At 39.1% G+C, this 13,630-nt stretch overlaps 1 protein-coding gene across 6 annotated transcripts in view; it reads right to left on the reverse strand.

Annotated features, from left to right (window-relative positions):
- Positions 1-13,630, reverse strand: part of phf14 (PHD finger protein 14) — a 268,298-nt gene that overhangs the window by 237,028 nt on the left and 17,640 nt on the right. For all 6 annotated transcript variants that reach the window (XR_011885414.1, XR_011885415.1, XM_072253393.1 and 3 more), the window contains exon 2: positions 1,863-1,973. Coding sequence is in view for 4 of the 6 variants with exons in the window: in XM_072253393.1 (XP_072109494.1) it covers positions 1,863-1,973 (111 nt within the window). In the remaining 2 variants the exon portion in view is untranslated. The remainder of the gene's footprint in view (positions 1-1,862; positions 1,974-13,630) is intronic.

Consider the following 13,630-nt stretch of genomic DNA (forward strand, 5'->3'; position numbering starts at 1 on the left):
AATATATAACAAAGATTGGGTAAATCTTGAATGTAGCCCTCCGGTGATAAATGATATCGTATTTGTTAAATAGGGGCCATAGACAATTCTGATTTGATGGAGAATGGACGTGAAAGCACAGAACACAGAGGAACATCTGGAGAAATTTCTGAAATGCCCGTTCGCTGCTGTCGTTACTGTGTGGTCGGGAATTTTTCGGAAGGTAGACCTCAAAATCCCTGGTCTTGCCTGCTTTTGGCAACCGAGAAGGAGATCAAATCGTTCGGACAGAGATGGCGTTCAGTACTCGGTGTCGGAGAGCTGATCAGAGCTCGAAGTTTTCGGATGACTCAGAGTCGGATTGTGGTAGGACGTGGCAGGGAGAGTTTTTCTTCCTTCTCCTGTCTGCATGAGATGTGGGACATTTGAGAGACTTTGAACTTTACTGTGCTCATGGACTTCTTCATCAAGTTATGGTATTGTTGCACTGTTGTAACTATATGTTATAATTATGTGGTTTTGTCAGTTTTTTTAGTCTTAGTCTGTCCTGTGTTTTGTGATATCACACCGGAGGAAATAATGTATCATTTCTTAATGCATGCATTACAAAATGACAATAACGTGTCTTCATAATCAAAAAATTCTTTACAAGGGTTTTCATTGGGTTCTATTTTAAGGACTTTGCTTCCTTTTATTCTTTCTAAATTGTATAAACAAATGAATAACCCAATAGTTAAACATACTTTACGTATATGGTTTCAATTTCGAAAATTTTTTGGGTTGAACCAATTTATTTTAGCAAGTCCTATTATATCTAATTTCTTTTTTCAACCTTCCACTATGGATCAAGCTTATTTAGATTGGAAAATCAAAGGTATAGTACGATTTCATTATTTATTTTTGGATAATTGTTTTATGTCCTTCGAACAACTATCTAATGAATATAATTTGCCTAGATCTCACTTTTTTAGATATCTACAGGTTAGAAACTTTTTAATTACTGTTTCTCCTGATTTTCCACATTTATATCCAATGGATATTTTGGAAAAAAATTTTAGATTTAAATCTTTTTCAGAAAGGTGTTGTAGCAATTATTTATAACATAATTATGAATTTATGTCCTGCTGTATCTAATAAAATTAAAACTGATTGGGAAAGAGAACTTAAGATCACTGTACTGATTGAAAAATGGGAAAAAATTCTTCAGTTAGTTAACTCCTCTATATGTGCTAAACATGCGTTGATACAGTTTCAAGTAATGCACAGGGCTCGTATGTCCAGAGATAAATTATCTCGTTATTACTCTTATATAAATCCTATATGTGAGAGATGTCATTCCGAGATAGCTTCTTTAACTCACATGTTTTGGTCATGTCCTTTGTTGAAAAAATATTGGAAAGATATTTTTGATATTACTTCAACGGTTTTGAATATAGACTTACAACCTCACCCAATTACCGCTATTTTTGGGTTATCAATGATAGAATCAAATCATTTAACCTCTTCAGCTTGTCGGACGATTACATTTCTTACTTTAATGGCTAGAAGATCCATTTTGCTGAATTGGAAAGGAGTACTTATCTCTCAACGGCTGGAAAATTGGGAAAATTATAATTGAGATCTCATACCTTAATTGTTCCCTAGTAATTCTTCCAGGATATAGCTTTGCATATGAACTAGGTTGTTGGATATAAGTGTTCACGTGCAAACAGGTTGCCAACATGATTGATTCTGGATTGTGAAAACATCAGTAAAAGTACAGCCTACAGTAACTACACCTGAATAAAAGAATCAGTACTTTCAGAAAGGGGCATGCAACAAAGAATGGAGAAGGTCAGATCAAAATAAATTCTGTAAGTGCATCTTTTATAAACAGCACCCACCTGAAGCATCTCCCACTTCAAAGTCACTGTCATCAGAGCTGTCATAATCTAATGCTTCCAGAAGGGAAGTTGCTAGTGTTTTCACTTGTCTCTTCTTTGGACCACGTTCAACTGCAGAAATCCAGAACCAAATATATTCAATAAATATGAAATGATTGTTAACAAAATAGTTACAGTTTTCAAAATTTCAATATTAATTTTAACCACCGACATTCATAAATAACACTGTCATAAAGTAGGATAAACAATTACAAATCAGGAATAGTTTCTGGTAATGTTTTAAATATTTTACAGATAATAAAATAAGATGTGACATTCATAAGATCAAGACAAATGGTATATTTGATATTTTAGTTTATTCAAAATTTGGATTTTTAAAATCATTGAGAGAATTAGATATCACGTAATTTTAGTTTCATGGAGGCACAGAAGGAATCTGCTTTAACTGTGGCTTAGCACACCATATAAAACTCTGTTGTATCTCCTTCAATATGAAATTACAGGCTCAAGGATTTTCACACTGCAAACGCAGTTCGTAAAATCTTGTAGCTCTCAACAACAGTCATGGAAGGTTTAGATTTTATGTACAGATTCCAGAAGATGATTGGTATCATAATGAAATGACAACAATAATAGCTTAATTGAGAATAGTTTGTAAAGTCTGTAGATGATGAACACTGAAAATCTAACGCACAATGAAATCAATAAAATCAGATTTTACCCACTCAGATTTAATAGAATACATTGAAATACATTTTTGACAGGATACATAAGAGGCAAAAATTGCATAATAGAATTTTAAAGATACTGGAATTGACAGGCGTGAAGTACAGATTTTTAATTTTTAGAGATGACGGATAAGTTGAAAAGGTTTCCTAACCACTGATGGAGTACTGGTTAAGAGTACAATGTTCAGATTTGGGGTCACATGTTAGGAAGGATTTCAAGGCCTTAGAGATAGTGCAGATGAGATTTTACAGATCGATACCCCAGTACAGACTACGGTACTTCAAGTCTGTGGAGATAGTAAAACAGCTTGTTCTCTATTCTCAGTGCAAAGAAGGTTTAGATGAGATTTTCTAAGCTATTCTAAATCATGATCCATTTAGGAAGTAACTAAAGAAATTGAGACAGAAAATGTAGTTTTAAGGTGATTGTGGGGATTGTAACAACAGAAAGGAACAACTCAAGACTTCTTTTTAAACAAAGCCAGAAGTCATTGCATGGATTACAGTGCCCAAAAGGATGTTGGAAGCAGATTTAATGGAGACTTTGAGAATAAATGGATAAGTTGAAAAAGTATCCAAAGAGCTTTGGGGAACAATCTATAATGGGAGAATGAGATACCTCTACCTCAGCATTGGTATAGAGAAGGTATGACAAAGTGCCTCTTTTCATTCCATCATTCTAAAATTCTGTACTTGAATTTAGTCCCAAAGTTGAAATGCCAAAGACTCAGCTAACTAGCTTAGATAAAATTAGTTAAATAATGCCTCAGTTTTAAAATCTAATACTCATTTTCAAATCCTTCTATAGCCTTAACTCTATTTCTATAATCTCCATTGCCAAAATTCTCTCCATGACCATGTGGATTTCCTCAAGGTGTTGCTGTTTCCTGCCACATCCTAAATATTGCTGGTCAATTACCAGCCTACCATTAATTACTCCTCAGTGTTGGCTAATGGCATGAAGAACCAGCTCAACGGAAGCAAAAGAGAGAAAATATTGCAAGCAATAAGAGAGGGTTTTATAGACTTGGTCCTTGAGGAGGATCTGATAAACTGCATAGCCTTCTCCTCTACTGTTATTAGACATCTGCACACCTAATATTGGCCTCTCTGTCATCCCAATGTAAATGCACCACCACATGTGGATGCATAATCAGCTGCCAAAACCCAACTCCTGGAAATTCCTCCCTAAATCTTTTTCCTCCTTTGATTCCTTGCACACTAACTCTTTGACCAATTTCTTGGTTTTCTGACCTTTGAATCACTTGATGTGGCTTGGTGTTATATTTTGATAACATTCCTTGAAATTACATGGGAATCTTTAATCACATTAGCAAAAAAATTGTATGACTACTGGGGATGATAATAATCACTGGACCAGTGATCCATAGACACAAGTATGAATCCCAATATGGCAGCTGGGACATATTAATTTGAAGTAACTAAATAAATCTGGGTTTTGGTAAATTAATCATTGGTGTATTATTCTCACACATACTGAGATACAGTGAAAAGTTTTTTTTTTCTGTCTGCAACTTTAGACCCAACAATATTAGTTCAGAAGTATGCAGGAAAGGACAATATATGCTAGCATTATATCCAATGAACACTTTAAAAAGTAAAAGAAAGGGATTGTCCTTCTTAGAACATAAAAACTAGAAGTAGGAGTAGGTCACCTGGCCCATTGAGCCCGCTCTGCCATTCAACAAGATCATGGCTAATCTGGCCATGAACTCATCTCCACCTACCTGCCTTTTCCCCATAACCCTTAATTCCCCTACTATGCAAAACTCTATCCAACCTTGTCTTAAATATATTTACTGAGGTAGCCTCCACTGCTTCATTGGGCAGAGAATTCTACAGATTTATCACTCTCTGGGAAAAGCAGTTCCTCCTCATCTTCATCCTAAATCTACTCCCCCAAATCTTGAGGCTATGTCCCCTAGTTCTACTCTCACCTACCAGTGGAACCAACTTTCCTGCTTGTATCTATCTATATGTTTCATAATTTAATATGTTTCTATAACATCTCTCATTCTTCTGAATTCCAGCAAGTAGAGTCCCAGGCAACTCAATCTCTCCCCACAGTCTAACCACCTCATCTCTGGAATCAACCTGGTGAACCTCCTCTGCACCACCTCCACAGCCAGTATATCCTTCTTCAAGTAAGGAGACCAGAAGTGCACACAGTACTCCAGTTGTGGCCTTAGCAGTACCCTGTACAGTTGCAGCATAACCTCCCTGCTCTAAAATTCATTCTCACTAGCAATGAAGGCCAATGTTCCATTTGCCTTCTTGATAACCAGACGCACATGCAAACGAACCTTTCGTGATCCACTCACAAGCACCCCAAGTCCCTCTGCACAGCAGCATGCTGCAATTTTTTTTACCGTTGAAATCATAATCTGCTCTTTCATTTTTCCTTCCAAAGTGGATAACCTCACATTTACCAACATTGTACTCCATCTGCCAGATTCTTACCCATTCACTTAACCTATCTACATCTCTCTGCAGCCTCTCACTATCTTCCGCACAATTTGCATTTACAGTCAATTTAGTACCATCAGCAAAGTTAGATTCACTACACTCGGTCCCCTCTTCCAGATCGTTAATGTATATCATGAACAGTTGCAGGCCCAGCACTGACCCTTGTGGCACACCACTCACCACTGATTGTCAACAAGAGTAGCACCACGTATCCCAACTCTGCTTTCTATTAGTTAACCAATCCTCTATCCATGGTAATACATCACCCCAACTGTACGCATCCTTATCTTATGGGTAAGTTTTTTATGCAGCACCTTATCAAACACCTTCCAGAAATCCAAGTAAATAACGTCCATCCGTTCCCCTCTATCCACTGCGCTCATTATATCTTGAAAGAACTTCAGTAAGTGGAGGAGACAGACTCACAGCTCAAATGAATTGGTAAACTGCTCTATTACTGTCACATACTGAGGTACAGAGAAAAGCTGGTTTGCATGCTATCCATACTGATCTTTTCATTACAACAGTCCATTGAGGTAACACAAGGGAACACAATAACAATGCAGAATGAAGTGTTGCAGTTATAGAGAAAGGGCAACGTAGGCAGACAGTAAGTTGTAAGGCCTAACCAGGTGGAGAGTTTAAGTCATGAGGTTATCTTATTATACCAGGGGACTGTTGCATACTCTTATAACCGCAGGATAGATGCTGTCCTTGAGCCTGGTGGTACGTGCTTTTAGGCTCTTGTATCGTCTAACCGATAGGTGGGTGAGCTGAGAGAATTGTCGGGGTCTTTGATTACGTTGGCCAACAAGAAGTGTGAAAAGAATTCATGGAGGGGAAGCTGGTTTCTGTGAAGTGCTGAGCTATGTTCACAACTCTCCGCAGTTTTAGGCAATGCAGTTGCCATACCCAGCAATGATGCATCCAGATAAGAAGTATTCGATGACCTAACACAAAATGAAGAGGGTCACAGGGGAGAAGCCAAAATTTTTAACCTCATGAGGAAGTAAAGGCATTGATGCGCCTTCTTGGCCACAGTGTCTATTTGGTTTGAGCAGGAAAGGCTGTTGATGATGTTCACTACTAGGAACTTGAAGCTTTTAACCATGCCAATCTCAGCACATTAATGTAAACAAGAGCATGTGCTCTTCCTCCTTCCTGAAGTCAATGACCAGAACTTTTGCTTTGTTGGCATGACACCATACCACCAAGCTCTCCTTCCTCTACTCCAATTCATCATTACTTAAGAATTGGCCTGCTACAGTGGTATCATCTGCAAACTTGCAGATGGAGTTAGAACAGAATCTGGCCACACAGTCATGAGTGCATAGGAAGTAATGCAAGAGACTGATGACGCAGATTTGTGGAGCACCAATACTGAGAATCGTTGTGACAGGAGTTAATGCCTATCCTGACTGATTGTGGGCTGTCGGTCAGAAAGTCAAGGATCTAGATGCATAGGTAGGTGTTGAGTATCAGGTGCAGGAGTTTACGGATGAGTTTACTTGAAATGCTAATATTGAAGGCAAAGATATAGTTAATGAATAATAGTCTAACATAGATGTCTTTACTGTCCAGACGCTCCAGAGTTGTTTGTAGAGTCAGGGAAAATGCCTTTTTGGGACCAAATGACATCTTTACGACCGATAATAATTTCCTTATATACTTTGACATTATTATGCTATTTGACTTAGCCAGAAATTCTGATGATAGGGACAGGGGAATAAGTCTTTCTGAAAACAAAAATAAAAAATTAGCAAAATCAATTCATCCCAACGCAGTGAAAGGCAAAAGAAGTTAAATCGTAAAAGATTTCAAAAGCTTAAACAAAGTTAAGCAAGCTTAATAACATGAAACACACAAAAATTCTGTATATTAAATTGACAAAGTATAAAACTAAAAGTAGTCATTTAAAATATTGTATAACCATAGCCAGATTAGAAGAGTTCAATTTTAACACCAGCATCCAAATCTGTTGATATCTAAACATGTCCACTTTTTTTCCACCCTAGTCTGACACTCATTACTCTTCAGCAAAATCCTCCATTGATTGCTCCTCTTTGCAAACACAGACATATAAAGATGTCTGCGAAGGAGTGATTCTTTCAGTTAACTACACTTAAAGATGGTTTGACTTGTGCAACCATTGCACAAAAATTCATACAGAAGTACACAGCTTTTAATGAAAATTCGTTTGTACAAGTATATTTCAGATGTCTTTGGTTTCCAATCAAGAACTGGTGGTCTTCTGTATAAATAAGAGTAATGGCATTTTGTAGCTTCACGGTTTTTTTCCTCTAATCAATGACTAAATCAGAATCTGCATCCACGGATCTCTGACTGACAAACAAAGCTGAACGAGCATTTTTCTACACACTGCTTCAAGAACTAATACAATTTAGTGGTTTCCTACACAACTGTACTCTTTCACTTTTCATTCCTTCTCTTTCTAGAGTTGAACTGATAAGCTTTGCAGACGATAAAACTGTATCCATCAGTGTTTGTTGTCTTTTCCACTGCTTTTTGATGACCCAAACAAATTAACCCTCCTCCCAACAATTCAGACACCAGCCCCAGTTCTCTAACATTCCAAAGGTTCAGTAAATCCCATAGCTGGGGACGGTTCCTTATAGTAATTCCTGACAACACAGGAAAAATAAGAATTGCAAGCAGAGGTAATACACAATATAATTTTGATAGAAGCATAGAGTCTCCAAGCCTTTAATCAATCCTAAACGTTTCTGAAGATTGCCGGTGACAAGGCTTCTTTTTACATTATTTCTTATTGTTGACCATTTCCATAAACAGTCACCCAAATCTGCTTTTTTCCAGACTAAGGTTTAAACATGAGCTTACTGAGCTTGCTCTAGTCTAGACAAACACTATGCAAAGCCGTTTCAAGAAAACAGTAAACGACGTAGACTTTTAGTAATCTCATTGAAATTGAGAGACTTAAATCCAATTCTCTATTTTTAACTTTCTAATATGAATACTGCAGAAATGCCAGACACATAATGTTTCAATAATTGTTTAAAAATATACATTGGCTGCCCAAACTATCAATTTCCAAAACCTGGACTGGAATTGAGAGGCCTGAAGCAAAATATATTTGCATTTTCACAAAAATAAAATTATTTTTTGAAATGAAATCATACTCATTAAAATATTTATTAAAAGAGGCAATTTTATAACTTCATTTGCCATATTTTGCTATAAGGTCAGTCTAATGAATACAGAATTACTTGCTGACAACAAAAGGGAACCAAAACACTCCAGATGTAGTTTATTATAGTTTAACAAAAATATGAGTTTGATAAAGTTAATGGAAGTAAAGGGGGCGTATTCTCCTGTCTTCTTCAGTCGTGATGAATGAAGCCTTTCACCCCAAAATGTCAACTGTCCACATCTCTCCATAGATGCTGCTTGACCTGCTGAATTCCTTCACCACTTTGTGTGGATTACTCAAAATTTGCAGCATCTGCAGAATCTCATGTTTAAATATATATTCACAGCTTCCCTTCAACCAATGTTCTGATACTTTTGAGGTACATGGATGAGGTATGGAAGGGATAATTGTTAAACAGGATTAATGAATGTGAGAGCTTCAGCATTTACCATAGATCTTGCAAAAAATGTGTTCAGAAACCTTTCTTGATAACATCATGCAAAAATGTTTTCGGCATGAGGGATTTAAACAACAGAAATTTATTATATATAGCATTGCTGGATTTCTTCTGCCTCATCACAGACAGCCACAAGTTTATTCATAGTGCAACTCAGAGACATAGAGCAAGGAAACAGATCCTTTGGCCCCTCTAGTCTGTGCCAAACCATTAATCTGCTTAGTCCCATCGACCTGCACCCGGATCATAGCCCTCCATACCGCTCCCATCCATCTATCTATCCAAATTGCTCTTAAATGTTGTCATTGACGCTGCATGCACCACTTGTGCTAGCAGCTCTTTACAAACTCGCACCATCCACTGAGTGAAGTTCCCCTTCATGTTCCCCTTAAACACTTACCTTTTACCTTTAACCCATGACTTCTAGTTGTAGTCTCGCCCAGCCTCAGTGGGAAAAGTCTACTTGCATTTATGCTATCCATACTCCTCATAATTTGGCACAGCTTTATCAAATCTCCCCTCAATCTTCTACTCTCTAGGAAATAAATCCTATTCAACTTTTCCCTATAACTCAGGTCCTCAAGTCATGGCAACATCATTATAAATTTTCTCTGCACTCTTTCAGCCTTATTTACACCTTTCCTGTAGTTAGGTGACCATAACCACATACATACTCCAAATTAGACCTCACCAATGTCTCAAACAACTTATACGTAACATCCCATCTCCTGTACTCAATATCTTGAATTATGAAAGCCAATCTGCCAAAACCTTTCCTTACGACCCTATCAACCTGAGACACAACTTTCAAGGAATTAACAATCTGTACTCCCAGATCCCACTCCCACACTCCTCTGTGCCCTACTGCTCACCGTGTAAGAACTACCACAGTTGGTTCTCCCAAAGTGTAACATCTTACACTTGTCTGCATTAAATTCCATCAGTCATTTTCAGCCCATTTTTCCAGCTGATTCAGATCTTAATGCAAGTTTTGATAGTCTTCCTCACTGTCCACTGCACCCCCAATCTAGGTGTCATCTGCAAATTTGCTGATCCTGTTTACCAATAGATGAGAAACAAAAACAGAACCAGCACCGATCCTTGCACACCACTAGTCGCAGGACTCCTGTCAGAGAGGCAACGGTCTACAACCACTCTCCGGCTTCTTCTGCAATGCCAATGTCTAACCCAATATACTTCCCCATCCTGAATGCCAAGCGAGTGAACCTTCCTGCCTAACCTCTCTTGCGGGACCTTTGTCAAAGGCCTTGCTAAAGCCCACATAGACCACGTCCACTGCCTTGCCTTCATAAACCTACCTTGTAACTTCCTTAAAAATCTCTACAAGATTGGTTGTACATGACCTACCTCACACAAAGTCATGTTGACTAACGTTAATCAGTCCCTGTCTACCCAAATACTTATACATCCAGTCCCCTAGAAAACCTTCCAATAACTTTTCAACTACTAATGTCAGGTTCTCCAGCCTATAAATTCCTGGCTTATTCTTAAAGCTTTTCTTAATCAATGGAACTACATTATATCCACTGGGCTGCAATCAGCGTGAGGTCATTCATTGGTGACGCAGCACCAAATCTAGAAACAGCTCAGTTCTTTTGGCTCTTCACAGTAGGGCCAGTAAAAAGTAGGGAGGAATAAGCAGAGCGGCCACTGATGGAGTGGGCCAGTGTTAGAGTGGTCAGGCTTTGGCTCAACAGGCAGAGGTTCTAAGTAAGCAAGTAAGATTCTAGTAAGTTTTTTCTGCTATTAAGTAGCTACTGAGCTGAGAATGGGTCGCATGGAGTGGTATGCTTTTTATGTGAGATGTGGGAACTCTGAAACATCTCCCGTTACCCTGATAATTACATCTACATGAAGTGCACTGAGCTGCAGCTTCTTAGAAACCATGTTGAGGAACTGGAGCTGCAGCTGGATGGCCTTTGGCTCATATGGAAAAATGAGGAGGTGATGGATAGGAGCTGCATGGAGGTAGTCACCACTAAGTTGCAGGAGGCAGGTACCTAGGTGACTGTCAGAAGAAGGAAAGGGAACAGGCAGTCAGTTCAAAGTGTCCCTATGGCCATTACCCTCAATAGTATGTATTTTGCTTTGGATACTGCTGGGGGAGGGGGAGGGACCTACCAGTGGGAAACCACAGTGACCAAGTCTCTGGCACCGAGTCTGGCTCTGAGACTCAGAAGGGAAAGGGGAAGAAGTGCAGTGATGATAAGGAATTCCATAGCTAGAGGAGCAGAAAACAGATTCTGTGGACCTAAAAGAGACACCCGGATAATACATTGCCTCCCAGGTGCCAAAGTCAGCGATGTGCCGGATCAAGTCCACGGCACTCTAAAGGGGGAGGGTGAACAGCAAGAAGTTTGGTAAATATTGGTACCAACAACACAGGTAGGAAAAGGAACAAGGTGCTGAAGAAAGAATATAAGTGGGTTAGGCAGAAAACTGAAAAGAAGGACCCACAGATTGCTGCCTGTGCCGCATGCCAGTGAGGGTAAAAATAGGGTGATTTCACAGATGAACATGTGGCTGAAGAATTGGTGAAGGGCAGGGTTTCAGATTTTTTTGATCAATTGGATCTCTTCTGGGGAATGTATGACTTGTACAAGAAGGATGGGTTACACCTAAACCCAAGGGATCCAATATCTTTGCGGGGAGGTTTGCTGATGGGGATGGCTTAAACAAATTTGACAGGGGGATGAGAACCAGAGTGATAGGGCTGAGGATGGGGCAGTTGGTATAGAACTAGATGCTATGTGTAGTAAGACTGTGACTGTGAGGAAAGATAGGCAGATAATAGGATAAAACTGTGGTACAGGTTTCCCCCGCCATCCGAAGGTACAGCATTCCAATGAAACAGTTTGTAAGCCGAAATGTCGTAAAGTGAAGAAGCAATTACCATTTATTAATATGGGAAAATTTTTTGAGCGTTTCCAGACCCAAAAAATAACCTACCAAATCATGCCAAATAACACATAAAATCTAAAATAACAGTAACATATAGTAAAAGCAGGAATGATATGATAAATACACAGCCTATATAAAGTAGAAATTATTTTCTGCAATCATTGAAGCACTGTCTAGCGCAGCGAAAATCTCACACAAGCGCTATTGGCGGAAGCACTGTCGGCACAGGCACTGTCGGCGGAAGCACTCCAGTAACCTTTAAGCTATGAGACTGCCAAATCATACCAAATAACAAATCATACTAAATAACACAAAAATACACAGCCCATATAAAGTAGAAATACTTTTTGCAGTCATTGAAGCACTGTCTAGTGCAGCAAAAATCTCACACATGCGCTCTCGGCGGAAGCACTGTTGGCGCAGGCGCTGTCTCCAGTAACCTTTAAGCTATGAGGCTGCCAAATCATACCAAATAACAAATCATACTAAATAACACAAAAATACACAGCCTAGATAAAGTAGAAATAATGTATGTACAGCGTAGCTTCACTTACGGGAATTGGGATGGTGTGTTAGACTGAATTGTCGGAAGTTGGGGCGGCAGGAAGTGTTTTCTTATCAACGCCTTTAAGTGCCCTCGGATTTTCTGAATGGTACACTAGTAGAGGCTTAAGGACAGCATCACCAGTGGCTTTAATAATAGGCATTAGGGTAAAACTGTCCTTCGATGCCTTGTGTACCTTAGCCTGCTTTTCTTCTTTCGAAATAAATGTCTTACTCGGCAATTTTTTCCAAGAAATTGCAGTTTTGTCACAGTTAAACACTTGCTTATACGAATAATCACCTTCTGTAATTATTTTCTTCAGTTCTGCTGGGAACCTTTCAGCAGCTTCAGTACCAGCCGAAGCACTCTCTCCGGTAAACGTTAAACTATGAAGCTGCCCTCACCTCAGAAACCAATCAAACTGTCCATGACTGCCTTTAAATTCCACTTTCACAATACTTTCATCACCATCGGCCAGTGCTTCCTGTTTCAGCTTATTAAAAAGACTGACTGATTTCTCCTTAAGTATCAGATAACTTAAAGGAAAACCACGTTTTGTACACCCATCAATCCACTCAAGCAATAGACTTTCCATTTTATCCATTACTGGATGCCGACTAAGAGAGACCACTTTGCTATGAGCAGAACCAACAGTAACATCGGCAGCTTTCAAGATTTTTTCTCTCTGCGTATAAACAGTGCGAATGGTGGATGCAGGCAAGTTCAACGCGCAGACAATGTCCTTACTTCATTCACCACGATCGAAACGCTTAATTATGTCTAGTTTTACGCTAAGTGTAACACCCTTCCGAGATCTTTTAGGCTTTTCCGATACCATAGAACTCATCTTGCTAACGGATGCACAAAATAAATCCAGATAAAGCACGTGTTTAAGCAATGGCGGCTAGAATGCAGTTCCGGGGAGGAGCTTGGCTGCCCAGGGCGCGCGCTGCTTTGTTTTTCGCACGCCGCTATTTTTCGTAACAGTGAAAACACCATCTGTTAGCGAAAACAGGGTACTAATGTAGGTCTTTCGTAACAGTGAGGTTTCGTAAAGCGAACGTTCGAAAAGCGGGGGACACCTGTACATAGGATGAGTTAAAGAGTAACAGGTGCCCAAGATCAGTAAGGGTGACGAATGCAGGACCAAGGGTGTTATATTTGAATGCACACAGTATATGGAATTAGGTAGGTGATTTCTAGCACAGTTAGTGATTGCAAGATATGATATTGTGGGCAGCTGAGTTGTGGCTGAAAGAAAATTATAGTTGGGAACTTAACATCCAGGGATACACATCGCATCGAAAGAACAGGTACGTGGTTAGAGGGGGTGGAGTGGCTCTGTCGGTAAAAAAAAAATGAAATCAAATCCTTAGAAAGAGGTAACATAGGATTGGAAGATGTAGAATCCTGTGGGTAGAGTTAAGAAACTGCAAGGGTAAAAAGACCCTAATGGGAGTT

Source organism: Mobula birostris, chromosome 3 (assembly GCF_030028105.1).
Source record: "Mobula birostris isolate sMobBir1 chromosome 3, sMobBir1.hap1, whole genome shotgun sequence".
Lineage (NCBI taxonomy): Eukaryota > Metazoa > Chordata > Chondrichthyes > Myliobatiformes > Myliobatidae > Mobula > Mobula birostris.